At 42.5% G+C, this 27,858-nt stretch overlaps 1 protein-coding gene across 2 annotated transcripts; it reads right to left on the bottom strand.

Annotated features, from left to right (window-relative positions):
- Nucleotides 1-27,762, bottom strand: dhrs12 (dehydrogenase/reductase (SDR family) member 12). Of its 2 annotated transcripts, XM_072260752.1 has the most exons (10): nucleotides 27,512-27,757; nucleotides 23,678-23,811; nucleotides 15,820-15,902; nucleotides 15,290-15,385; nucleotides 14,136-14,217; nucleotides 7,337-7,398; nucleotides 7,066-7,170; nucleotides 3,774-3,864; nucleotides 3,500-3,637; nucleotides 1-532 (listed from the first exon to the last, which is right to left on the bottom strand). In XM_072260752.1, the coding sequence occupies exons 1-10, from the start codon at nucleotides 27,565-27,567 to the stop codon at nucleotides 393-395; spliced, it is 987 nt and encodes a 328-aa protein (XP_072116853.1). In that variant the 5' UTR covers nucleotides 27,568-27,757; the 3' UTR covers nucleotides 1-392. The 2 variants fall into 2 exon arrangements, with proteins under 2 accessions (XP_072116853.1, XP_072116854.1); XM_072260753.1 differs by lacking the exon at nucleotides 7,066-7,170 and having other exon boundaries at nucleotides 27,512-27,762.
- Nucleotides 27,763-27,858: the final 96 nt, after the last annotated feature.

Below are 27,858 nucleotides of genomic sequence, written 5' to 3'. Positions count from 1 at the left end.
TCTAATTCTTGCATATGCTTATTTTATTAATTTTACTAAACAAGAAATTGGACTAATTTAAGCAGCATTTAAACTACTCAACTTTTAAAAAGCACATTTTAAAAGGCTGAAGGTGCAGGGCAGATGTGTAGAATTTATTCATGGGGTAAAGAAACAAAACAGGTAAAAAACACCATTAAATAGAGGTGAGTGTCTAAAGGCTGAAATGCCTATCAACATTCCACCTGACACGCAACAAGTGACCAAGGATCCACTCTCCACTGTATTGAGAATGTAGTGTTAGACGAGCAGGATGCCAAATTAATCAGAATTAAACTGAGTTGTCATTCTGTTTGTGTTGGGATTCTCTGATGTGAATGAACAGGAATCAGGACTTTGATTCCAGTGATAATTCATTCTGGACTAGCATTATTAGAAGTACCAGGTTTAAACTTTTCCGCTAATTCCTCCAGAATTTTCATTAGTTTATGCTCCTCTTCAGCTGTTGCTCTTGTCTGAGCCAAAAAGAGATGAGTAGACACTGGGTTCCGATCTAAATTATCCAGAAGAAAAATTAAGTGTGGCATCTTTAGAGAATGATATTTGTAAAGCAAAACAACAAAATTATGGAATGCTTAATAAATGCTCATTCTTTAATGTGTTTCAAGTAAAGACGATACTTAAGAGCATCCCTGATGCTGCGACAACAGATGTACCTGATATTTAACTACAGTGATAATTTCATACTTTACTAAACAAGGCTGCAGTACAAAGCCATAAGTGAGTCGGTTTTCTCCAGCCTTGTTCAAATTGTGTGATATTCTGTCCACAGCACTTCCTTTATCCTCATCTTTGTTCTTTGAAGTTGAGATAAGTTTCCCTCAGCTTTCTCCCATCATACTGCAAACTAATCGTCTACAACTACACTTTTTAAAAAGGTTCACCAGGTGTGTTCCAGAACCTAACAATCAGGTGAATGTGCACGAGGTTGGGTCAACAGCCTAGTTCTACAAGACAAGCTAACAGATCAAGTGTGTGAATCTTCCCCAAGTAGCCACTCAGCAGTTATGGTTCTAATGCTTTGAGGTTATTATACAAAAAATATTGCTTTATGTGGTTTATAGATGGTGCAGAAGAATACGATAGGCTATTTGGCCTTTCGAAGCTCCACCACTCAACATAATTGTACCTAATCTTTTATCTCAATATGATATTCCCCATGCCCAATAACACCTCGTGTACATTCAGCAACCTTACCTCCACCACCTTCGAGGAATCCACTAGCTTAGCACCTTCCAAGTGAATAAATTCGCCACTCAGTTTAAAATATTTTAAGATTGTGAGACCTGGTTTCTGGACCCTCTAATTTTGAGCCTTAGAATTTTGTATGTTTCAGTGAGATCGCTTCTTATTCTTCTAAACTCTTGAACACAGCCCTAGTCAACCTAATTTCTCATCATATGATGGTCCCACCACCTTATTAATTAGTCTGGTGGATCTTTCTTAGGTAATATGACGACAACTGTGCTCAGTGGTTAGAGCATGGTCTCAAAAGGATTCTCCAAGTATAGGAAGACATTCTTTCTCCTGTGCTCAAAGCCTCTTGTAAATGACATTCCACAGTTGCTTCCTTAACTGCTTAAATGTTTGTTTTCTTTGAACATCAACATTTAAACAACCTAAATTCTATTTAAATTAATCTCAGAATCAACTGTATATTAAATAGTTAAATAAGCAGTGCAAAAATTAGAAAAAGTAGTGAGTTAGTGTCTCTGGGTTCAATGTCCACTCAGAAATCGGATGGGAGAGGGGAAGCAGCTGCTTTTGAATTGTTGAGTGTGCACCTTCAGGCTCCTCGACCTCCTTCCTGATTGCAGTAACAAGAGCAAGGCATGTTCTGTGTGATAGGTGTCCTTAATGACAGATGCCACCTTTTTGAGGCATTGGGGCTCGAAGATGTCCTGGATACTACAGAAACTAGTGCCCATGATAGAGCTGACTAAGTTTACAACTCTCTGCAGCTTATTCGGATCCTGTGGAGTAGCTCCCACACCCTCACCCCCACCCCAACCCAGACGGTGATGCAGCCATTAGAATGCTCTGCATGGTACATCTGTAGAAACTTCCAAGTGTCTTCGGCGACACCTCCTCAAACTCCTAATGAAATATAGCTGCTGCCATGCTTTCTTTGTAGCTGCAATGATATCTTGGGTCCAGAGATTCTCAGATATGTTGACGCCCAGGAACTTGAAATTGCTCACTCTTTCCACTTCTGATCCCTCTGAGGACTGGTGTGTGTTCCCCCATCTTACACTTTCTGAAGTCCACAATCAGTTCCTCAGTTTTACTGATGTTGAGGACAAGGTTGTTGCTGCGACACCACTCAATGAGTGATATATCGTGGTCCTGTACACCCTCTCATCACCATCTGAAATTCTGCCAAGAATTTCCTTGTACTTTCTCGATGGAGAATTTCACATTTATCCACTTTTCCTGCATTTACCTTGTAGATGCCCATTCACACAACTTTTCTAAATCATCTTGAAGACTCTTCGCAGCATTGTTGGAACCCTCGCTTCCCAACAGTCTCACATTTCTAGCAAACTGCAAGATACTTCTTTCAGTTCTTTCCATCCAAATCATTGATCAGTGAATCAGTGAATAACTGGGGCCAAATATGGATCTGAGGAATGTAACCAGTCACTACCCACTATCCAGAAACATTTCCTACTCATTTCCTCCATCAACCAATTTTAAATCCATGCCAACACATTATCCCCAAACTCATCCATTTAAATTTCACACTCTAATCTTTTTCACTTTCCAAGTTTTTCAGAAAACTTAAATATGCCACATCCACAGTTCTCCCTTGTCAATCCGACTTCTTACACTCTCAATAAAAAAGTACACTCCAATAGGGTTGTCAAACACGATTGCCTTTAATAAAACTATGAAATTGTTGGAAATGGTGGGAATAATTTGAGTTGATTCAATCAATGTGAATGAGCAATGTATCTAGACATGCCCTCTTGTTACTATCTTCAGAGTAGAGGTACAGGAGGTTTAAGACCCATTGTCAATGAATAAGCAACAGCGTCTTCCCCTCCACCATCAGATCTCTGGATGATTCATGAACCCATAAACACAACCTTATCATTCCTTTTTTTCTGCACCATTTATTTTTTGAAATTTATAGATCTTTGTGTCTTTGCACAGTTACAGCAAAATGACAAATTTCACATTGTACATCAGTGATTCCAATTCTGATGTAACATCTGCTCAGTGTAGCAAGCTTGGGAGGTGGTGGCAAATTTGGACCTAGGGTTTCTAAACTGCAGTAGACTCATGACTGGGTCTGTTGTAGACTGTTAATCCTATTTTGTCATTGATCCCATTATCACTATCACACAACAACAGAATGGTGGAGGTTTACTTCATTGGAATGACTTGCATCTTTTAAAGGGACAATGGGGCAAGACGTGCCCCGATACAGCCCGACTGGGCCAAACCGAACTCTTACCCTGAAAGAAAAGGCCATTGGGTTGCTGTGACGCTGAGTTGGAGACAGCAAGCCACACCAATGTGTCTGCCCCCTGAGTCGCCGTCCTCAATCTGTCCTTCATCCTTGCATGAAAACTGGGCATGGAAGTTCTCACAGCTTGTAGAGGAATGAAAAATACATTTTTTTAGATTCAAATCAAACAAGATTTAAAGGCACTCTGAATTCTATTACAAATCGGGTCAGTCATGCATTGAAAACAGGTTAGTTTGCTCTTTGCTTAATTTGACACTACCTGGGGTATCAGCCCAGCCAGGGTGCATGGAGGAGAAGTGAATGTTCTTGTACATTTTGGCCCATTGTTCTATCATAATTACTTGCTGGCGCTGAGTTGGGAGGAGAGAGAGAAGACAAATGTTAATGCTGGGTCCGCAATCACATCACAAACTAGAGAAAATCTGCAGATGCTGGAACGAACATGAACACACACACACACACACACAATTTTGTGTGTTGGTCAATCCACATGCTGGTTATTTGTAAATAGAAACAGAACATGCTAGGAATACTCATCAGGTCTGGCAGTAGTTATGGTTACATTTGACAAACAAAGTTTAACTTGAAATACGGAATTGGACACAAGTTTCAATAACACTAGTAGCATCAGTTAATCCAGCTGAATTGGTCTATTATTGTCACATGCACGGATGTACAGTGAAAAACTTTGTCTTCTGTACTTTTATACAGATCAATTCATTACAGAGCATTGAGATAGTACAAGGTAAAAATCACAGAATGGAGAATAAATTGTTACAGTTACAGAGAAAGTGCAGTGTAGGTAAACAAGGTTATAACATGTATATTGTGAAGTCAAGTGTCCATCTTATCGTCCTAGGGAACTGAGAGCCAGGGCTAAAAATTCTCCTTCAGCCTGGTGACACATGGAAAGCTCTTGTGTCTTGTGTCTGCTGGGAGGGAGGAGAAGCGAGAAGGCCTCGGGTGCATGATGACAGCTGCATTACCGAGGAAGCAGGAAGTGCAGGCAGTCATTGGAATGACGGCCAGATTCTGTGAGGTGCTGAGCTGTGTCCACAACCCTGCATTTTCCTGTGGTTACAGGTGGAAGAGACGCTGTATCGAGCCATCGTGCATCTGGATAGGATCTTTTTCATGTTGCACCTCGGGAAATTCCCGAGGGTCAAAGATGCCAAAGATTTTTAGCCTCCCGAGGTTAGCTTCCTTTTCCATGGCACCCATGTATTAAGAGCAGAACAGAATATTGGTGATGTTCACACCTAGGGACTAGAAGCTCTTAACCCTCGACCTCAGCATCATTGATGTAAACACTCTCCTTCCTGAAGTCAATGACCAGCTCTTGTTTTGCTGACATGGAGGGAAAGGTTGTTGTTATAATACCAGGTCACCAAGCTTTCTATCCCCTTCCTATACTCTGACATTAACGGCCCGTTACACTGGTGTCATCTGCAAACTTGTAGATGGAGTTCAAGCAGAAGCTGGCCATACAGTTGAGTGTACAGGGAGTAGAGTAGGGGGCTGAGTATACAGCCTTGTGGGGCACCAGTGTTGAGGGTAATCGAATAGAGGTGTTACGGTCTATCCTTACTGATTGTGGCCTATTGGTCACATGCTCAAGGATCCAGTTACAAAGGGAGATGTTGGAGTTCCAGCTCCAGGAATTTGGAGACAAGTTTGCTTGGAATTACAGTATTGAGGGTGGAGCTGTAGTCAATAAACAATGGTATAACATTAGTATTTTCACTCAGATGTTCCAGAGATGAGTGTAGGGCCACCAAGAGAGCACCTGTTTCAGCAGTAGGCGACGGCAATGGGCAGAGATTGTCTGGAAGGCTGGAGGTAATGTGTGCTATGACTAGCCTTTCAAAGCTCTTCATGATGGTAGAGGTCAGAGCAAATGGGCAGTAGTCATCAAACCAGGTTACATTGTTTTTCCCTTAAGTGCCGGGATGTTAGTGGCCTTCTTAAAGCAGGTGGGAACCTCACATTGGAGCAGGGCAAGGTTAAAAATATCTAGATATCCTCACCGGTTGAATTGCACCAGATTCAAGGGCACGGCCAGGGGACACCACTTGAACCAAATGCTTTCTGCAGGTTCACTCTATGGAAGAATGATCTTATGTCCTCAACGGTGACTGTGGACTCAGATGCACCGGAAGCCGTCAGGGTGGGTGGTGACATTCTGGTCCCCTTCTATTCAAAATGTGTTCAGCTCATCGAGGAGGAATGCGCTATTCTTGGAGATGCTGCCTGACTTTGTTTTGCAGCCCATCATAGCATTCAAACACTGCCACAACTGACAGCTGGTCTGTGACTCAAACTTGAACTGTATTGACTCTTGGCATCCCTGACACCTTGATTTCTTATTAAGTTCAGGGTTACCCGATTTGAATACCACAGTCCTGGACTCCAGCAGGGAGTGGATTCTCTAGTTCACCATGGTTGTTGGTTTGGAAACACCTGGATTGTCCTCAACACACTTACTGATAAAGTCTGAGATGGTGGTGAACACTCATCTAGACTACGTGGACATGGCATTGGGACCCAGAGTTAATCTGATTGGGTCAGCCACAGTGACTACAAACCTGTTCCAACAGTGCAGAACATCTTCCCAATTGGTGCTATGCTGAGGCTTAACATCATGGACATGTAGCTGATTAGCTTGAGTTTTATATGTAATATACCTGGAATACAGTTATCTCCTTTGTGACTCATTACCTATATTAAATCAGTTACTCAGTTTGCCTTGTGCATTTTCCTGATTTCCAAATCTAGAAAACCATGTACAGTACAAAAGGGTAAAATAAAACCCACCCTGACACCCAAATTTATTGCCTTTTTGCTTCTGGCCCTATATACTTTGACGCACCAAGCACAATTCCTTTCGCAGTCCGACCTGCAATCACCACTCACTGTTCAGTTTACTGAAATGTGTCAGAGTGAAAATTAATCAGCCTCCACTCACAAACTGGTAAATGAGTCAACACACCAACTAGAGGCAAGACTGTAAGTTATAGGAGCAGAATTAGGCCATTTGGCCCATCGAGTCTGCTCCGCCATTTCATCATGGCTGATCCATTCTTCCTCTCAACCCCAATCTCCTGCCTTCCCCCCATATCCCTTCATGCCCTGAAGGAGAAGAGACTCATCTAAGTTCCCATCAAATGATACAGGGTGTAATTGGGCTGCTAACCCTTTGGCATTGTCCTGTGATTTTCAGGAAATAAATATTAATCTCAACATGAAGCTCTGTGCATTTCCAAATAAATAATTGGAACTTGACTTTTCTTAAAATTTGGCCTTAAATTGCTTTTTGAAATTATAAAAATATTTGATACAAGATATTGTATTGACAGTCAAGACTCCTCTCTCACAGTCAATTAGGAGTCATTTTGCTTAATTATAACCAGAGGAAGGGCAGGGCACAATTGTAGTGGAAGAACAAAGTGGGAGAGTAGTGTTGGCAATTATAGGCAGCAGGTCCATCTATTAAAGCCTCCAGAGTTGATAAATCTTTGCAAACACATGTAGTTCAGCTTCAAAAGACAAACCTTGTTCTGGGCATATGACATGGTCCCATCAAATTGCCCCTCCTCAAATTGCAAATCTTCCACATTTAGTTTCTGAACGAGCATTCCTCCTGATGATACTGTGATCTAGCAGCAGGTAAAGTATTTGATTAGAACAGGGCAATAAAGGGGAGGCAGGGTGGTTTCTATTTGGGAGAGGAGAGAGGTGACTGGCAATGGTATGTTAAAAGAATACACAATAAGACTGCTGTTTAAAATGTGAAGCAGGCTAAAGCAAGCATAATGACCTCACCACTCTAGCATCTTCAGACTTTTGGAGGAGAGGTATCAAAGCTGTGGTTAGTATATATGCACCTGAGAAAAAGAGAACCACATACAAAGGTCATTAATCCATAGGGGATCATTCACTATGCATTTATCATTTAATGCAATGTTTTCATACCAGGTTCTTACCCTGAAAAATGGATGGTAATTTTAGCTGCTTTAAAACTCTACTTTGAAAACTTTGCAAGCAGTGTCTGCTTACAGTCCAATAGTAAAATTTCTTGAAGTACCTTTTGCTACCATTATTAAAATATGGAATTAAATAAAATATTTCAAATGCTTTTGGGGAAAATGTCCATTTTTATAGAAACCTTGGTCAGACTTCAGGTGGAGTACACTGTGCTTTAGGAAGCATGTTAAAATGTTGAAAGGGCTGCAGTGGATATCTACCAACATGTTGCCTGGGATGGAGCAGTTCAGTTATGAGGAGAGTCAAAGAACACTACAGCACCAAAAGAGGCCATTTGGCCCATCTAGTCAGTGCCAAACCAATAACCTGCCTAGTCCTATCAACTTGCTGCACCAGGACCATAGCCCTCCATACCTCTCCCATCCATGTATCCCCTCATGTTCCCCTTCAACATTTCACCTTTCACCCTTAACCCATGACCTCCAGTTGTAGTCCCACCTAACCTCACTGGAAAAGGCCTGCATTTATCCTATCCATACCCCTCACAATTTTGTATAACAAATCTCCCCTCAATCTTCTACAGTCGAGGGAATAAAGTCCTAACCAATTCAATCTTTTCTTATAACTCAGGTCCTCAAGACCCAGCAACATCCTTGTAAATTTTCCCCACATTCCTTCAGTTTTACTTGCATCTTTCCTGCAGGTAGGTGGCCAAAACTGCACACAATTTCCAAATTAGGCCACACCAACATCTTATACAATTTCAACATAACATCCCAACTCTGTAAATCAATACATTGCCACTTTCAAGGAATTACGGATCTGTATTCCCAGATCCCTCTGTTCCACCACATTTCTCAGTGCCCTACAGCTCACCATGCAAGACTAACCCTGGTCTGTCCTCCCAAAGTGCATCACCTCACACTTGTCTGCACTAAATGCCATCTGCCATTTTTCAGCCCATTTTCCCAGCCGGTTCAATCCAGGTGCAAGCTTTTATAGTGTTCTTCGCTGTCCACTACACCCCTAATCTTGGTGTCATCCACAAATTTGCTGATACAGTTTACCACATTATCATCCACACCATTGATGCAGACGACAAACACCAACAGACCCAGCACCGATCCCTGCGGCACACCACTAGTCACAGGCCTCAGGTCAGAGAGGCAACCATCTACAACCACTCTCTGGTTTCTTCCGCAAAGCCAATGTCTAATCCAATTTACTACCTCATCTTAAATGCCAAGTGACTGAACCTTCTTCATCAACCTCCCATGTGGGACCTTGTCAAAGCCCTTGCTAAAATCCACATAGACAACATCAACTTTCCTGGTAACTTTCTCGAAAAACTGTAAGATTGGTCAGACATGACTTACCACACAGATAGCCACTTTGAATATCCCTAGTCAGTCCATGTCTATCCAAATACTTATATATCTGGTCCCTTAGAATACCTTCCAATAATTTTCCCACTACAGATGTCAGGCTCACCGGCCTATAATTTCCTTGCCTTTTCTTAAGAGTCTTTCTTAAACAACAGAACAACATTAGCTATCCTCCAATCCTCCAGCACCTCACACACAGCTAATGATATTTTAAATATCTCTGCTACGGCCCCTGCAATTTCTGCACTCCCAACAGGGTCCAAGGAAACACATTGTCAAGTGCTGGGAATTTATCCATTCAAGACAGCAAGCACCTCCACCTCTGTAATCTATATAGGGTCACATTTTGGACACCATGTCCATCTTCCAAATGAATACGGATGCAAAAAATCCATTTAAGATCTCCCCCATCTCTTTTGGCTCCTCACACAGATTACCATTCTGATCTTCTAGAGGACTGATTTTGTCCCTTGCAATCCTCTTGCTCTTAACTTATCTGTAGTATCCCTTAGGATTTTCCTTCCTCTCGCCTGCTAGGGCAACCTCATGCTTTCTTTTAGTCCTTCTGATTTCCTTCTTAAGGGTTCTGTTGCAGATCTTATACTCAAGTATCTCATTTGTTCCTACCCACCTATACCTGCTATGGCACTTCTTTTCCCCCCTTAACTAGGGCCTCAATATCTCAAAAACCAAGGTTCCCACAGCATGTTATCCTTGCCATTTATTCTGATAGGAACATACAAAATCTGTACTCTCAAAATTTGAAGGCCTCCCACTTACCAAGTACACCTTTGTCAGAAAACAACCTGTCCCAATCCATACTTGCCAGATCCTTTCTGGTACCATAAAAAATCAGCTTTCCTCCAATTCAGAATCTCAACCCAAAGACCAGACCTAACCTTTTCCATAATTACTTTGAAACCAATGGCATTATGATCACTAGATGCAAAGTGTTCCCCTACACAAACATCTGACATCTGCCTCATTTCATTCTCTAATGGCAGATCAAGTAACACACACTCTGTCATTGGGACTTCTATGTACTGATTCAGGAAACTTTCCAGAACACATTTGACAAACTCTTTCCTGTCCGGCCCTTTTACAAGATGGGATTCCTGGTCAATATGTGGAACGTTAAAGTTACCTATTATCACAAACTTGTTTCTTGCCAGAGTCTGTGATCTCTTTATAAATTTGCTCCTCTAAATCCCACAGACTGTAGAATGGTCTATAATATAATCCCATTAACTAGGTCCTACCTTTTATATTCCTTTTACCTATAAAGCCTCACTAGATGAGCTCTTCAGTCTGTACTGTCTGAGCACTGCTGTGACATCTTCCCCGACTAGAAATGCCATGCCTCGTCCTTTAGTCCTTCCCGTTCCATCATGTCTAAAGTAACAGAATCCCAGAATATTGAGCTGCCAGTCCTGCCCCTCCCGCAACCAAGTCTCACTAATGGCTGCAATGTCATAATTCCAATTGCTGATTCATGCCCCAAGCTGATCCGCCTTTCCTACAATACTCCTTACGGTGAAATACACGCAGCTCAGAACCCTAATCCCACCATGCTTGGCCTTCTGATTCTTGACTTTGTATGTAGGCTTAACATCATCTTTCTCCACAACCCCTCCATGTGTATTCTGGTTCCCATCCCCCTCCAACTCTAGTTTAAACACTCCCATACAGCAATAGCAAACCTTCCTGCTAGGATATTAGTCCACCTCCAGTTCCGGCCAAACTGCCTTTTCTGTACAGGTCCCACCCGCCTGGAAGAGAGACCAGTGATCGAAAAATCTGAAGACCTCCCTCCTGCATCAACTCCTTAAACTACATCATTTTCCTATTCCTAGCCTCACCAGCACATGGCACGGGCAGCAATCCTGAGATCACAACCCTGGAGATCCTGTCCTTTAACTTAGCACCTAACTCCCAGAATTCAATTTGCAGGGGCTCATCACCTACTCTACCTGTTCTCCAGAGACGGACAAGCCAAGTCTGTTCTTACTGGAGAAGAGGAGGTTAGGATGGGACATATTTGAGGTACACAAAACAGATAAGGGAGATTGTAGAAAACATACCCCTACACCAGAGGTAGATTAAGTAGAGAACATAGGTTTAGGGTAAAGGATAAGAGATTCTGGGGATTGGGGGGAGGGAACTTGAAGGGACCTTCTTTGTCCAGAGAATGGCAAGCACTGACATGCATGGCTTGAGACAATGGTGGAAGCAGAGTCATTGACAGTATTTTCAGATGAAACCTTGAATTACTTAGGCACAGAAGGCTCTGGGATAAGTGCTGAGAGATGGAATTAACGGAGATGGTTGCCCAGTGATCAGTGTGGTCACACTGAGAAAATGGCTTGTTTCTATGCTATACTATTAAATCATTCCCTTCCCTCTCACTGGGACACTGGTTCCCACTTTTCTCTTTAATCTGCTACACACTTATTTAAATGCATTTTTTAAAATTAAGAAGTGTATTGCAGTATTAATTAAAGTTACTTCTAATAGTCCAGAAAACTTGAACAACACACAAAACGAGGAACTCAGCAGGTCAGGCAGCAACTATGGAAATGGATACACAGTCCACGATCCTTCTTCAGGACTGGAAAGGAGGGGGAAAAAGCCTGAATAAGATGGTTGGGCGGTGGGGGGGGGGAGTGGACAAAGAAGAAGGAGTACAAACTAGAAGTTGACAGGTGAAGCCAGGTGGGTGAGGGAGGAGGGGATGAAGTGGGAAGCTGGAAGGAGAGTGGACCATGTGAGAAAAGGAAGGAGGAGTGGCTCCAGGGGAGGTGATAGGCAGGTGAGGAGAAACATAGAAACATAGAAAATAGGTGCAGTAGGCCATTCGGCCCTTCAAGCCTGCACCGCCATTTATTATGATCATGGCTGATCATCCAACTCAGAACCCCGCCCCAGCCTTCCCTCCATACCCCCTGACCCCCATAGCCACAAGGGCCATATCTAACTCCCTCTTAAATATAGCCAATGAACTGGCCTCAACTGTTTCCTGTGGCAGAGAATTCCACAGATTCACCACTCTCTGTGTGAAGAAGTTTTTCCTAATCTTGGTCCTAAAAGGCTTCCCCTCTATCTTCAAACTGTGACCCCTCGTTCTGGACTTCCCCAACATCGGGAACAATCTTCCTGCATCTAGCCTGTCCAATCCCTTTAGGATCTTGTACGTTTCAATCAGATCCCCCCTCAATCTTCTAAATTCCAACAAGTACAAGCCCAGTTCATCCAGTCTTTCTTCATATGAAAGTCCTGCCATCCCAGGAATCAATCTGGTGAACCTTCTTTGTACTCCCTCTATGGCAAGGATGTCTTTCCTCAGATTAGGGGACCAAAACTGCACACAATACTCCAGGTCTGGTCTCACCAAGGCCTTGTACGACTGCAGTAGTACCTCTCTGCTCCTGTACTCGAATCCTCTCGCTATAAATGCCAGCATACCATTCGCCTTTTTCACCGCCTGCTGTACCTGCATGCCCACTTTCAATGACTGGTGTATAATGACACCCAGGTCTCGTTGCACCTCCCCTTTTCCTAATCGGCCACCATTCAGATAATAATCTGTTTTCCTATTTTTGCCACCAAAGTGGATAACTTCACATTTATCCACATTAAATTGCATCTGCCATGAATTTGCCCACTCACCCAACCTATCCAAGTCACCCTGCATCCTCTTAGCATCCTCCTCACAGCTAACACTGCCACCCAGTTTCGTGTCATCCGCAAACTTGGAGATGCTGCATTTAATTCCCTCATCCAAGTCATTAATATATATTGTAAACAACTGGGGTCCCAGCACTGAGCCTTGCGGTACCCCACTAGTCACCGCCTGCCATTCTGAAAAGGTCCCGTTTATTCCCACTCTTTGCTTCCTGTCTGCTAACCAACTTTCCACCCACACCAATACCTTACCCCCAATACCGTGTGCTTTAAGTTTGCACACTAATCTCCTGTGTGGGACCTTGTCAAAAGCCTTCTGAAAATCCAAATATACCACATCCACTGGTTCTCCCCTATCCACTCTACTAGTTACATCCTCAAAAAATTCTATAAGATTCGTCAGACATAATTTTCCTTTCACAAATCCATACTGACTTTGTCCGAACATTTCACCGCTTTCCAAATGTGCTGTTATCACATCCTTGATAACTGACTCCAGCAGTTTCCCCACCACCGACGTTAGGCTAACCGGTCTATAATTCCCCGGTTTCTCTCTCCCTCCTTTTTTAAAAAGTGGAGTTACAAGAAGAGGCAAAAGGGGAGCTAGAGTGGGGAATGGAAGAAGAGGGAAGGGATAAAGGGAAAAATCACTGCAAGTTAGTGAAATCAATGTTCAAGCCATCATGTTGGAGGCTACCCAGAAGGACAGTGTACTTGTCTTGGAGTCAATACGAGATACATTCATTGATAAGGGGCTATTCTGTGAACTAGCCTGCACTCAGTACAACTCAGAATGCAGTCTCATTGAGACACACCAGATTGTTGAGACAAAAGCTGAGAAACCTTTTTCCATTTTGGGCAAGTAGTTCAGGACAAGGGAAAGGCTAGTTAGACTGGTGTAGGGGAGATTCCTTCATGTGACGATTGTAAATCTTTAGGATTCTCTACCCCAGACAGCCAAAGATGTCCAGTCATTGATCACACTAAATTTTTTTGGCCACTTAGGGAATCTGGAATATGGGATCATGTGGACAAGTGGATGAGGACAGGACCAGGCCACTAAACGGCAGACAAGGCTCGAGGAGCCAGACAAATGACAAACATGTGCATCTTAATGTTCTTAAATTTAGAACAGGTGGCAAGCATCATTTGAAACAACTGCGACCATTCACCCACAGATCTTCTTCCAGAGGGATCTCCGGAGATCTCTGTACAGGTGGTCCATGGGTTAGAAATGCCTGACTCATGGACACCTCCACACATGAATGATTTCCCATATTACTAAATCCTAAAATCTGATCTACATATATACATTCATTGCCATGACCAACAGAACTAGTTGCAACCCCCTCCCACTCCATCTCGGCACTCCTGTCTGCTTTGACGACGTTTTAGAATACCGTGGCAGTCTGGTTACCAAATTCAGCCACTGTGTACATTTTATGCTTATGGACAAAACAGATTTGTGGACTCCTGTGAAAATGGAACCCAGAGGCGGCCTGTACCAAGACGTTCCTAATAGTAGAGGTCAAAGTGCATCAGCGTTTTAAAACCAGGTCATTATAGCTTACCCAAGGTGTTTGTGGCAAAGTTGCTCTCCAGCTGATCTGCAGTCACCTGGCGTTCATTGATCATACAGCCTGCATTGTTGATCTGGAAAGACAACTTTAAGTAAACACGATGTCGATAAACTCTTTGCTGCCCAGCACAGACACTTTTGTGGCTCAATAGCCTCCTGGGTTGTAAGTTTTCACTACATTCCAAGCTCTGTACGCAGTGATGACTAGGTGGACTTTGCTACCACATAGAGTGGTCGGGACAGGCAGGTTGGAGCCACTTAAGGAGAGCCTGGACCAGCACGACAAGGGAACTTGTGCACAAACTCTGCAGGAACTCCTGACTGTCATTTGCACATCCTCTGCAGGGGTAAAAGGCAGGTGCACAGCCAAATATTGCCCATTTTGAGGCCCAGTGCTTGCTTACTTGGGGGAGGAAAGCAAATTGCAACAGAAGGGCAGGGGCTAGGGGGAGTAAATTAGGAGTGCTATTGTTGGGAGAAGGGCCTGTTCCTGTGCTGTACTCTGTTCTATTTTAGCACCAACGTGATCAGTGACCTGGCCACTTGTGTACGGACATTTCTGCACCCCATTTAAAGGCTCCAGTTTCTTTGCCACGCATTCAGCTCCATTCATCTGCCTGTCAGTCATGTTTTCCTGAGGCAAATGGAAGGATTTCCATCAACCAAGCCGAATACAAGACAGCGAGCATTCTGACTGGTTGCACCAAGGTCTGATACGCAGGCTTCAGTGTGCTGGACGACAAGAAACTACAGTCCTCTGCAGCACCGGTCAGCTCCATCACGAGCACAACCTTCCCCACCGTCAAGAACATCCTGAAGAAGCGGTGGCTCTACCACAGCATCCACTACTGATCACCTTGCAGGACGTGCCTTCTGCTTTTTACTACTGTCAGCCATCTGAATACAACACTCAGCAATTCAGGAACAGCTTCTTCCCCTCCAGCAGATTTTTGAACAGTCCTTGAACACTTTTAGACTATTTATTCACAGTGTAATTTATGGTAATTTTAAGTCTGTAACGTGATGCTGCCACAAAAAAATAAAATCAAATTTCTCATCATTAAATCAATGATTATAAACCTGATTCTGAACCTAAAAAATGCAATAAAAACAATTTGATTAAAATGATCAAAAGAAAATCCTTACCAGAACATTTAGCTTGCCATGGATTTGTTGGAATTCATTTGCAAACGTCCAGATCATCGTTGGCTTTAACAAGTCCAAGACGTGGACAAAAACTTCCTATGAAAGAGAATGAAGGGTCACTCATCGTAGTTTGGTAGAAACCAGATTGACTTGACAGCAGCATTTCTTCCACAAATGATCGGTCTTTGTGCTTGGACAGGATTGTCACTGCTGATTCAACCCAGCACCTCACCATTATATCCAAGTTGAGGTTGAAAGCGGATCAGCCCTCTTGAAAAGTAATGCTGAATACAGGTCCCATGTATCACATTGCCTTTCTCAAACACTCGAACCTTAGCTTAGAATCTCATTTTCAAACACAATTTGATTCGAAAGTGGTCTCTGTTCTGGAGCTGCTACAGGCAGCAGGATGGATAACTCACGAGTCCGCATCCCCCAGGAATTACTTTGTTATACGGTGAACGAATGGAAGTTTACTGCCACTACAATCTTTACGCCTCACAAAATTATTAAATCAAAAGTGTCTTTACCTCATTATTGCTGGCATTCACAATCTCAGCCTTGGCCTCTTCAGCTCGCTCTTTGTTTCGACAGACGAGATGAACGGTACCCCCTGAGGGAAGCCAAGGGTTTTACTGAGCACAGCAATCACTGACCAAAAGACCCATGTATCACAGAGAGGAAGAGCAAGATACTGAATTTCCAGTTCAAATTTATTATCAAAGCATGTATTTCGTATATGACTTTGACATTAATTTTCTTGCAGGGACTCACAAAAGAAAAACACAATTCAGTAAAAATCACACAGACACAAAGACCGCCACATATCCAATTTTCAAAAAAATACACCAGTCATGCAAATAGTAAATAAATTAAACAAAAACACATGGAATATGAACAGCAGAATCCCCAAAAGCAAGTCCACAACTGCACAGCCCGTTTAGTGCCCAGGCAAGAGAAGCCTGTCCAAGAGCCCCGTGGCTTCAGGGCAATAACTGCTCCTGAACCTGGTGGTGTGGGAACTGATGTGCATTTAAAATTTCAGTAATTGTAGACATTGCTAGATTTAGCATTCCTGTTTGTTTAAATAATTCATTACAGGTTACATGTAAAAATACGTGAATTGCATGCCATCACATGATACGTGTGCACCTCGCTTAAAGTAAAGAACAATCTAAGATTCACATCTCTTGGGCCCCGTCTTTTTCTTGCAATTAGTTTTTATGTTTTGGAATCACAAAACATAATGGTGGCGTTCAGAAAGGTTTAAGTAAACCTGAGACGACTACCTACCCTTGGAAGTGCAGCACAATTTTTTCCTTCAGAGCAGCACATTTTCTTTGCAAAAGAAAAGACGACTGAGATTAAGGAATTCATGGGCTCATCAACATTGAGTACTGGGCGATAATCATTAAAAAAAAAGCAGAAATGGCTGGCTACATTAGAAAAAATTGACACGCTTGATTGTACAACAGATAACTGGAAATTGTAATATGGAATGGATTGAACAGCATTTTAAAGCGAATGAAATAACCAGTGAGAAACCATCACCAATTTTGCAGAGTCCATTGGATTTAAAAGCACACAGTTTACTTAGAAATCTAACTGCTCCAATACACCAGCTGAAATTTACTTTGATATCGTGAAAGTCAAACAGGTACATTTAGAGTCAAAACCATTGTTAACTGAAGAATGTTTTAGGCTTCATAAGAGGAAATAAAAGGAAGGGGAGTCCATTTCAACCTATGTGGCTGAAGTGAATTGACTGCCACTTCAGTGATGGGCTTAATGAAACACAGAGATCATTTAGTTGGAATCTTGCAAGAAAGCATAAAAAAGGCTCCTAACTGAAGTACTACTTACATTTAAAAGAGCAGTTGAAATAGCTGTATCAATGGAAACAGCAGAGACGCAACTGAGATGCAGTCAGATATGAAAGTGAGCGTGAACAACACTGCAACATCTAAACAGAAGCTGGCCAGGCTGAACAGTATTACTATTGTGGCAAGGGCTCACGTACACCAGACCAATACAGATTTAAAGATGAACCTTGCAGAAAATGCAACAAAATGGGACACATGCAAAGAACATATCAGGCAAAAAAATGGACTGCACAAAGAGAAAAAGCAAAAAGTCAAGCTGCAATTTCAGAAAGTGCACTAACCTGCATGCTATTGATGATAATGATGAGAGTGACATGAAACTGTGTAGCCTTGAGATTTACAATGTTAAAACTAACAATAGACAAGCAATATGCCTTGCACCAGAAGTGATTGGCAAATTAAATAAAATGGAATTATAGACACTGACAGCTGTTACAATCAATCCACAAAATTAGTTTGAATGTCATTTCAAAGATACTGAACTGAAGCCTGCAGATATCCAACTAAGAACTTATACCGGAGAAAAGGGTAACTCTTGTGGGAGTGACATTTGTAACAGTAAAACTGCAACAAACAAGCCACATTAGGCTTGTACATGGTAGAAACAGGACAGCCAGCATTGAGAGTGTATGATTGGCTGACATAACTACAACTTGACTGGAGATCCATCCACTATTTGCATGCAGAGTCAACTGAAAATGAATTAAGAAAGGTACTGCATGATGCCACAACTGTCTCCATGCTGTAAGCTATGAGCCACTGTCCAACAGAGGGCAAACAGGTGTTGATGCCAACCTCCGTGCCTCTGGTTGGAAAGCACACTGGGCCAAGGAAGGACCACGTTGCTCAGAGGAAGCGTGAAAGTGACAAAAGCAGTGATCTGACTACAACAGGTTTTGTAGGTAACATATCTGAGAAAACCTCTTAAGTGGTAAGCAGGCAGTTACTTGCAAATTGTGGCTCAGTTTTAAGCTAGAAGAGAGTTCAAGGAGCTCAGGAACATCGCAAACACTTGGCTTTTACGAGTATGAAAACCACCATCTACTCTGCGTATATAGCCCTCCCACCGGGCTCTTATGGAAACTTGGCTCATTGCCGGTCCCACTAACAGCCACGGACTCAGCGGTGAGAAGGCCACCTGTCTTAAACAATAGGCCTCTAGGTTCCGTATGATTTTGGATTCAATCAAACAGGAACGTCGTGAGGTTCCAATTAAAGAAACCTCGATTTGAGCAAGTGCTGTGTAAATACTGCCCATACACAATTGTCGGTCGGCAAGAAATAAAAAAATCATACACCGCAAAAAATTATAAAGAAAGCATATTTACGAATTTCAGCTTTATCAAACAGTTAGTAGGAAAAAGAGAAAAAGAAAAAAGGGCCTATTACAGTTAACCCAGTCCAAATATGCACATAGTTGGAATTCATCTTGAAGTTTGTCTTTTAACAACCCCCCCCCCCCCCAAAAGCACTGGACCCACAGTCTGTGTGAAAACACACGCCACATGCCACATTCCAAACATAGCATGAAATCCCTCTGGAACAAACGGGCTCTCCCACAGGAGTATTGGCCCTTCCTCAGTGGAGCCATTCATCTGCACAAAGCACCTTATGCAACAGGGGTGGCATCATCAGCCATCCTCCCTCCTGCAGCTCCTGCCAAAAGAGACCCCCAAACCAGATTACTGTCCTTCATGTAACTCTTACTCACAATCCTGATTGTCCAACTCAGGAATGTGAGTCAGCCAATGTTTTTTTAACCTTAGCCAAAGCCAAAACAGACTTTCCAGCAAGGCACACCATTTTTACAGAAAACTGCTAATAATGAAATACCTACTGCATAGCAGTAAAAATCTTAACCAGGGCATTACACATACATTAAGGTTATTGCATGAGCTTCATGGGAGACAAAAAGATGCTTGTAACAGTAGACGCAAAAACAAAAGCCCAGTCGGATGAATGGAACACCAAAGAGAAAGGAGTGAATGGAGATACAAAAACAGAGGCTTCATCAGATGATGTTGTGGATGATGTACTGGGTGGGCACAGGAGTACATTCAGCCAGAGACTCATTCCTCCGAGATGCTGCACAGAGTGTCATAGGAAGTCATTCCTGTCTGTGGCCATCAAACTTTACAACTCCTCCCTTGGAGGGTCAGACACCCTGAGCCGATAGGCTGGTCCTGGACTTATTTCATAATTTACTGGCAGAATTTACATATTACTATTTAACTATTTATTACTATTTTTCTATTACTATTTATCATTTCCATGACTATTACTATTTACTAATAGTAGTATTACTATTTCTATTACTATTTATTATTTATGGTGCAACTGTAACGAAAACCAATTTCCCCTGGGATCAATAAAGTATGACTATGACTATGAAGAAACCAAGAGGAGGGATCAGATCATGAAGGGAGCAATAGAAGGATTATTAAGAGAATTCTCCAGTGAACTAAATGCACCTTCCCAAGATCAACAAAGAAGAAAAAAAAGCAAAGAAAGATGATGGTGACACAAGTGCTATGGAAATGGAAGAGGACAAGCGAGAACCAATTTCAAGAAATTAGTAAATTCAGAGATATTCTCAAGAAACAAAAAGGCAAGAAAAAGAAAGACAAGTTGAAAAGGAGGGAAGAGGCAAAGAGAAAGAATGTGGGTGAGAAACAAAGGCATGAAAGTGAGAAGGAATGTGAGAAAGAAAAAGTGTGGGATGAAGAGAGAGAAAAAAGCCAGCACCAGGAGAGGAGCAAGGAATGAAGTAGATCCAGGGAGGAAAGCGGAGAGGAATAAAAAGAAAGTTGTCTGGAGCTGTCAGAACCACCTCCTGCAGTCTCAGAGTCAACTCCTACAACCACGATGGAGGAGATCACAGAACCTGAGATTGATTCACAGCCACAAGTCTCTCCTGCCAAGCAGAGTGACCACCCCCAGAATGGACATTATTCCACAAGAGTAAGAAATCCTCCACAGCGATTAAATCTTCAGGCCTGGATGGGTCAATTTAAAATTTACCTTGCTGTGGATGTCTGTATAGTAGTTGTCTTATATAGTATACCGTGTACATAGTTAAGATGTATTCTCTATTCAGTTGGAAGTTATAGCTAAGCAGGGAAGAGTGTTGTCTATTTAATATTTTGGTAATATTTGATTAATATTGTATGATTAACCATTCTTGTTCATTTAAGTAATTATGGGTTATATGTAAAAATACGTGGATTGCACATGTAATCATGCCACCAATTGATACATGTGCACCTCGCTTAAAGTGAAGAACAAACTAAGACTTGCATCTCTTAGACTCCCATCTTTTTCCTCACAATTAGTTTTTATACTTTCAAATTGCAAAACATAACAGGATCCTAGACTCCTGCACCTCCCAGCTGATGGTAGTAGCAAGAGAGAGAGAGGCCGGTCTGACAAAGGCAGATGTCGTTGGACACGTGTTCATTTTCTGCTCTCGTGCACGATGCTTTAGTCAACACGGAGTAATGGAGCTGACCACGGGTTTCTCTTCCGCTATCCGGATTCGACGCAGCGTCCGCCCCCAGCGATGGGCACCCAGAATGTAGCTGCACTCTCAGAGAACTCGAATCCCCCAGGAGATTGTAAAACAGCCAGATTGTTTAACAGCCTTCCTCCAATATTGCGGTATGGAAAAAATACTAACCCCTTCCTTACAGATGCCACAGTTTTTGCCAATCTCATGTTTACTGTTGATCTGTTAGATCCAGTCCACCACATGATATCATCGGTTTCAAAGGCCTAAGTTCTAAAGTGTTGGAATCAATGAATCCAACAGGTGGCCAGAAACTTACAACCTTTTAATGGCATCCTGTGTATTCAATCTTCAAAGCACTTAAGCCTGAAGGAAACAAATAAATATTTCCTCAAAGTTATAAAAATAAGATTACTGGACTCAGTCCTTGAATTACAGATGCAATAAATCCTCCTGCACAGTTTCATTTACCAGATTAACTCATCAACATTTAACCCTTTCATTATCTAAGGTTCAGTATGATAACTTTGGCAAAAGCTTGCATATTGACAGATACATCTGTTTCATATTTACATGCTTTTTGCTTGCAAGGTGTTAGAGAGAGTTTTGGGGTTAGTGCATGTAGCAATCAACTTCAACTGACTGCAGCCACTCGTCTTCAGATTCAAATATGCATTAAAGATTACATTTAAAATGCAGCTCAGAACAGTAAAATGCACCCAAGACAGACCAGGAAACAGGCTCTTGACTAATTGTCTACATATGCACGAACCCAATTTGCATGGATATGACAAACATGAACACTTATTGTGGGTGTGATGGTGGGAAGATCCAGGCATTTGAAACTGTTACATGTGGTTCAAGGAAGCATTGTAAGTATGGATTTGTTTGAATGGTCCTAAATTTTTCTTTGATCTTTAGCACAGAAAATGTGGTGTAGTGCTGGGTCAAGGAGACCTTTTCCCTCTGAAAGGATCTCCGTCCCATGCCTGCTGCATCTCACTTTGACCAATAGCGAGCCTGCTTTTTATCGACCAGTATTTCTCTCCAGTGACTTCACTCACGCAACACAGGGGTCGTGTAGGAAAGAGGAATTAATATTTTACAAATTATAAAGAGCTAATGGAATGTTTTTGAACCAGAAGCACAGTTACATCCTTGTCCCTTAGATGGTTTCTTGAAGTACTTTCTATCCAAACAAAAGGAGGAATTAAGACAACATGAATTTGAAAAACGAGTACAATCAGCTATTTGCCCCATCTAGTCTACTCTGCTTTTCTAGCATGACTTCTGCCTTCTCCCTGCAACTCTTAACCGCCCCTTTACCAATCAAGAAAGTATCAAACCCTGCCTTAAATACACCAGTGACTTTGCTTCCACAGCCCCCAGTGACAATCAATTCCAGAAATTCCTTCAGACCTCAGTTTTGAGGCACAGGGGAAATGGAGGTGTCAGTTTCTGGGTTTCTGGTGAGGTGTTCAGGAGTACAGGGGTCAGAGGTCAAGTTAGGTAGCGAGCACCCAAAGGTGAACACACTAGGGGAGTTACTTGAAAGTAGCTGCTGATGCCTTTGAATGCCAGCAAGATTACATAGTTCATTGAAGAGGTCATCTCTTTCATTTTACAAGGCTTCTCCTATTAGCTGGCGTTTCTATTTCTATCCACCGTCTCCTAAAGATGAACTCATGACCTCCAAATCTACCTCATCATGGCCCTGGCATTTCTTTTGACAACTGGCTCATGTCTGTCTAAAATTCTCTTAAAACACTGGTATTAGAGCTGCTTTTACCATTTGGTCCAGGTACCTACCAATCTTTTTCTTAAAAATACTTACCTCACACATCTCCTTTACAACTCGCCTCCCTTACTTTAAACCTATGCCGTAGTAGTAGATGGCATGTCCACCCTGGGTGAGGGGGAAGGAGGAGGTAAAACTGCCATAACTGTGACCATTAGACACAGGAGCTGAATCAGGCCATTCAACCCATCGAGTAGTCTGCTATGCCATTTGATCCTGGCTGATTATCCCTTTCAACCCCATTCTCCTGGCTTCTCCCCGTAACCTTTGATGTCTTTACTATTCAGGAAGCTATCAGTCTCCATTTTAAATACACCCAATGACTTGGCCTCCACAGCCGTCCATGGCAATGAATTTCACAGATTCACCACGCTCTGGCTAAACATTTCCTCCTCATCACTGTTCTAAAGTGACGTCCTTGCATTCTGAGGCTGTACCCTCTGGACCTAGACTCCCACAATATAGGAAACAGCCTCTCTATGTCCACTCTATCTAGGCCTTTCAATATTTGATAGATTTCAATATGATTCTCCCCCTACTTTCTTTAAAAAAAAAAACTCCTCTCAGTACAGTCCCAGAGCCATCAAACACTCCTGGTACCTCAAGTCTTTCATTCTCGTAAACCTCCTCTGGACTCTCTCCAATGCCCACATATCCTTCCTTAGATAAGGGGCCCTAAAATGCTCATAAATCTTCGAGTGCACCCTGAACAATGCCTTATAAAGTATGTAAGTGGTGCCCAGATCATCAGCAAGACTTGTTTACTCTCAGGCACTGGTTACTGTCAGTAGAGGGCATGGGCCAAGTACTATTCACCAAAAGTTCTTCCAGCCTCATTTATGGGATTTTGCAACCTGGGAGGCAATCAGTTATTGAACAATCATTTCTGTGATCCGCATTTCAATTCCTTTGCCAACACAACAAAACTAATGCTTCAACACATGACCTTCCTTTGCTCAGCCCAGAAACTTCCTAGCATCTAAAGTTGTTTTCTGGAAATTACCAAATTTGGATTATTTCAATTCCACAGCTGATTTTCAGTTTCATATAATGACGTGTGCAATGGTAAGGGACAATTCAAATATGCTGGAATTCCCAAACATGGATAACTAACTAGCATCCTTCTTGATGAATCATCTTCAACACAGTCCAAACAAACTGGTTAACTCTGTGATGGAAGGATTAGGGAAATACCTACGTACCTCGCTTTGCAATTTCCAGGGCAGCAGCCTTGCCGATCCCACTGTTAGCTCCAGTAATCAGGAAGCACCTTCCTGTCACATCAACATCCAGATCTTTGGCATCAAAGTGCCGTGCTGCAGCCTCGTATCCGCTCCTGTAGAGTGCAAAGCAATACCAGGAGTGAGACTGGCCCCAGCCATCTCCAACAAACAGGGAATGCAAAGCAGGCACGAATGAGTCATAGAAACATAGAAAACCTACAGCACAATGCTGTGCCAAACATGTAGTAACTTTAGAAATTACTAGGCTTACCCATAGCCCTCTATTTTTCTAAGCTCCATGTACCTATCCAGGAGTCTCTTAAAAGACCCTATTGTATCTGCCTCCACCACCGTTGCCGGCAGCCCATTCCACGCACTCACCACTATCTGTGTAAAAAATAAACTTACCCAACATCTCCTCTGTACCTACTTCCAAGCACCTTAAAACCGTGCCCCCTCGTGTTAGCCATTTCAGCCCTGGGAAAAAGCCTCTGACTAGCCACACGATCACTGCTTCTCATCATCTTCTCCTTGGTCGACAGGGTGTTCCAAGTGGCAGGTCTCAGGATTTGGAGCTGGGTCTTCAACTTTTACGATTTATAGAAGGAACATGGATGAGGACATCAAAGGTAGTATCGTTAAATTTGCTGATACGTAGTAAAGGAAGTTGTGAACAGGGAATGAAGAGGTGAGATATGGAAGATAAAAGTTAGGTGAGAGGGCAAAGATATTGCAAATGCAGCATAATGTCAGAAATTGTGAAGTTGTTCACAGGCAGAAAGATAAAATGCTTATTATCGAAATGGTGAGGGACTGCAGGGGACCTGGAAGGGTTAGCAAAAAGCTAGTGTGCAGGACAGAAAGTAACTTGGGAGCTAAAACAATGCTTTTGCTTGTTTCCAGGGGAATTGAATTCAGAACCAGGAATTTATATAAGGTAATGATGAGACAACATATGGCCAATCCTGGTCTACTCACTTAAGGAAAGATGTTAACGATGTTAACAGTTCAGGAACCTTTACTAAACTAATCGCTGGAATGGGGAAATGATCTTATCAGGAAAGATTGCACAAGCTAGACTTGTATAGCGGAATTTAGGAAAGGGGATTTGATTAAACAGATACAAAATTAAGGGGACAAGTAGACGGAGAGGATATTTCCACTTGTGGGAAGATTTAGAACAGGAAGGACATGATTGCTTAAAAAGAGATTGAGCATTAAGAAATGGGTTTCTTTTTTCATTTGAGTGTGGGCGTTTAGATGTTAAAGGACAGTGGTAGGAGGACAGGATGAAAGACCTGTTTCTCTGCTACATTTCTCTCTGCTCCTAATTAATTGCATGTTCACACACTGAAGTTCATCATTTCATACAGGATTAGTATTTGGCTTAATCTCATGATTGTTGTTTTCAATTCCTTTTGGCATAAAAACTTGGAGATTTATATTTTAGCCAGGATGATTTAGGGTTTAATGTATCAAAGTGCAATCTGATTGACTGTTGATTATTTTCTGTTGAGGTATAGAATGTGCTAGTTTGTTCCCATTGATTAAACTTTCTCAACGCCTTCAAAAACAATAGCCTAGAGTCAGGAAACCGGACAATTGTGATTAATAATGTGGCCAGGACCCAAGTATGTGAGCAACCTTTCAACTTCTGCAGCTCTTGCTCTCTGTAACATACTACCACGCCATAAGAAATTGTGAAACACAGCAAGTCTCCAGAGGCCTAAGGTCTTGTGCTTTCCTTTCCAACCTGTAGATGGCAACAAGAATAAGAGCAGCAATGATGACCCTGACCACAGAACCAGAGGAAACGATAGACATTTCATTCTGCATTTTCTGCTTAGACAAAGTTTGTAGTGTCTTGTGCAACTGTTAACTTTTTTAAAGCATGTGGACAAGCTAATACTGGTTTATAGGAATTGAAATACAGTGACAAGCTTTTATGTGCGGATAGATCATACCATACACAGGTACATAAAATGGAAAACTGAATGCACAATATACTAGAGCAGCAACAGAGAAAGTAGCAGTGCAAGTAGACAATTTAGGTTCAGGGGCCATAAAAAGTAGACTGGGAAATCAATATAATATGAGAAGTCTTTTAATATGAGAAGTCCATTCAAGAGTGGATAATGTGGATTAGAAGGTATCCTTGAGTTGGCGGTATATGCTATCAAACGTTTGTATCTTCTGCCCAACAAGAGCAGGAAGATGAGACAATGACCAGAGTAGGCGAGGTCTTTGATTACGTTAGATGAGTAGTTGAGGCAGCGGGAAGTTTCAGAGAGAGGAACAGAAAAAGACATTGTAAACTAGAGGGCACAGTTCTGAAAGGGGTAGAGGAACAGAGACATTGTAAACTAGAGGGCACAGTTCTGAAAGGGGTAGAGGAACAGAGACATTGTAAACTAGAGGGTACAGTCTGAAAGGGGTAGAGGAACAGAGACATTGTAAACTAGTGGGTACAGTTCTGAAAGGGGTAGCGGAACAGAGACATTGTAAACTAGAGGGCACAGTTCTGAAAGGGGTAGAGGAACAGAGACATTGTAAACTAGTGGGTACAGTCTGAAAGGGGTAGAGGAACAGAGACATTGTAAACTAGAGGGTACAGTCTGAAAAGAGTACCAGAACAAAGATCTGGAAGAAGAAACGTCTTGTTTATTGGAAGCAACAGCAGATTGAAAAGTGATTTTTAAAGCATACTGAATTCTATGGCTCGTGGAGTAAAAGAGCAAAGAAATCTTGATAAACCTTTATAAAATAATGGCTCACCCAGAGTATTGTGGGCAATTCCAGATACCACACTTTAGGATAGATGCAAAGTTTTTGGAGAAAGTGCAGAGGAGATTTATTGGAATATTCTAGGAATGTGCATTTCCTTTTTATGGCAAGATCACAAAAGCTGTTGGAGTTCTCCTAAGAACAGAGAAAGTTGTGAACAGTTTGGTTAAAAATTGAGCAGGATGAGGGCTAAATGCAGAGAAGTGGCACTCGCTTAGATGGGCATTGTGGTCAACATGGGCAAACTGGCCCACTTCAATACTCTCTCTATTAATCTACGATAAGGGCATGTAAAATATACAGGCAGAGAGATACTGTTCCTGTTGGTAGAAGTTTCAATAGCAAAAAAAGATGAAGGTGATTGCGACAGAGAGAAACCTCACGGGGAGCAGACTGATGTCTTGCTCCTGTACTGCCTGGGGAAATGGTGCAGGCAGATTCAACTAGAGGACTAGTTGCTGGGCACAGATCTGATAACAAGGAGAGAGCACCAACTCAAAGAACCTGTGCTAGAACTATCTAAAGAGTCGAGGGCCCGGAGCTAATATAAAGTGCGTGAGACTACAATCCCCAGCATTCCTTGAGCCTTGCAGTTACGTTCTCCAGAATTACTTCCTCGTGTAAGGGACCAGGCATAGTCAGATCATTGCGTTAGTTGTTAAACATCGACAGTTCCCTCCTCGCTACTAGGTGATTTAACCAGACAGAAGGCTCGCTATTACCGAATCGACCCCACAGCTGTATCTTAAATCCCGGCCGAGTTTCTCGCCGTCGAAGCGCGGGGCGACGCACCCTCGCTTATGTAACCCAGCGCCCGGGTTTATGCAACAGCACTAATGCGAAATTAATAAAGTAGCAGCAGATTGAAATCATCTGCAACGTCCCAAACGAACGAGCAGCTTTTTTTTAAATAAGTGTCTCTCCGCGAACAAAAGTATAAAACTGAACTTGGAAGAGAAGTGGCGACAAGCACTAGAGCCGGAGTGAAATAAGCAGCAGTGAGAGCTGTGTTCTGCTCTCAATACTCACCTGGTGTACTCCCGGAGACCCTTCAGTAACCAGACGCAGTTCCTGTAGTAGGTCATCTCCAGCCCGGCCCCGGCCCCGGCCCCGACTCTCTCTACTCCACCATCCCGGTTTACCGCTGATCTCCCCGTCCCGATTGTGTAACCACCTCCGTTAGCACGTGATTATGTCTCCTGTCACCTTCACTGCAAACATTTATACCCTCCGGAAACAGCCCGGAGACGGGGGTTGCAACTCGGTTCGAAGGCGAGGCGCTCAGATCCCACTCAGCATTTCACTGTGTATGCCACAAGGGCCGATTTAGATGTACTCCGGGCATTAATGCTCCTTCTGGGCGCATCTCCTGTTCT

The sequence above is a fragment of the Mobula birostris genome, chromosome 6 (assembly GCF_030028105.1).
Source record: "Mobula birostris isolate sMobBir1 chromosome 6, sMobBir1.hap1, whole genome shotgun sequence".
NCBI lineage: Eukaryota > Metazoa > Chordata > Chondrichthyes > Myliobatiformes > Myliobatidae > Mobula > Mobula birostris.
This window is presented reverse-complemented; position numbering and strand designations above follow the sequence as displayed.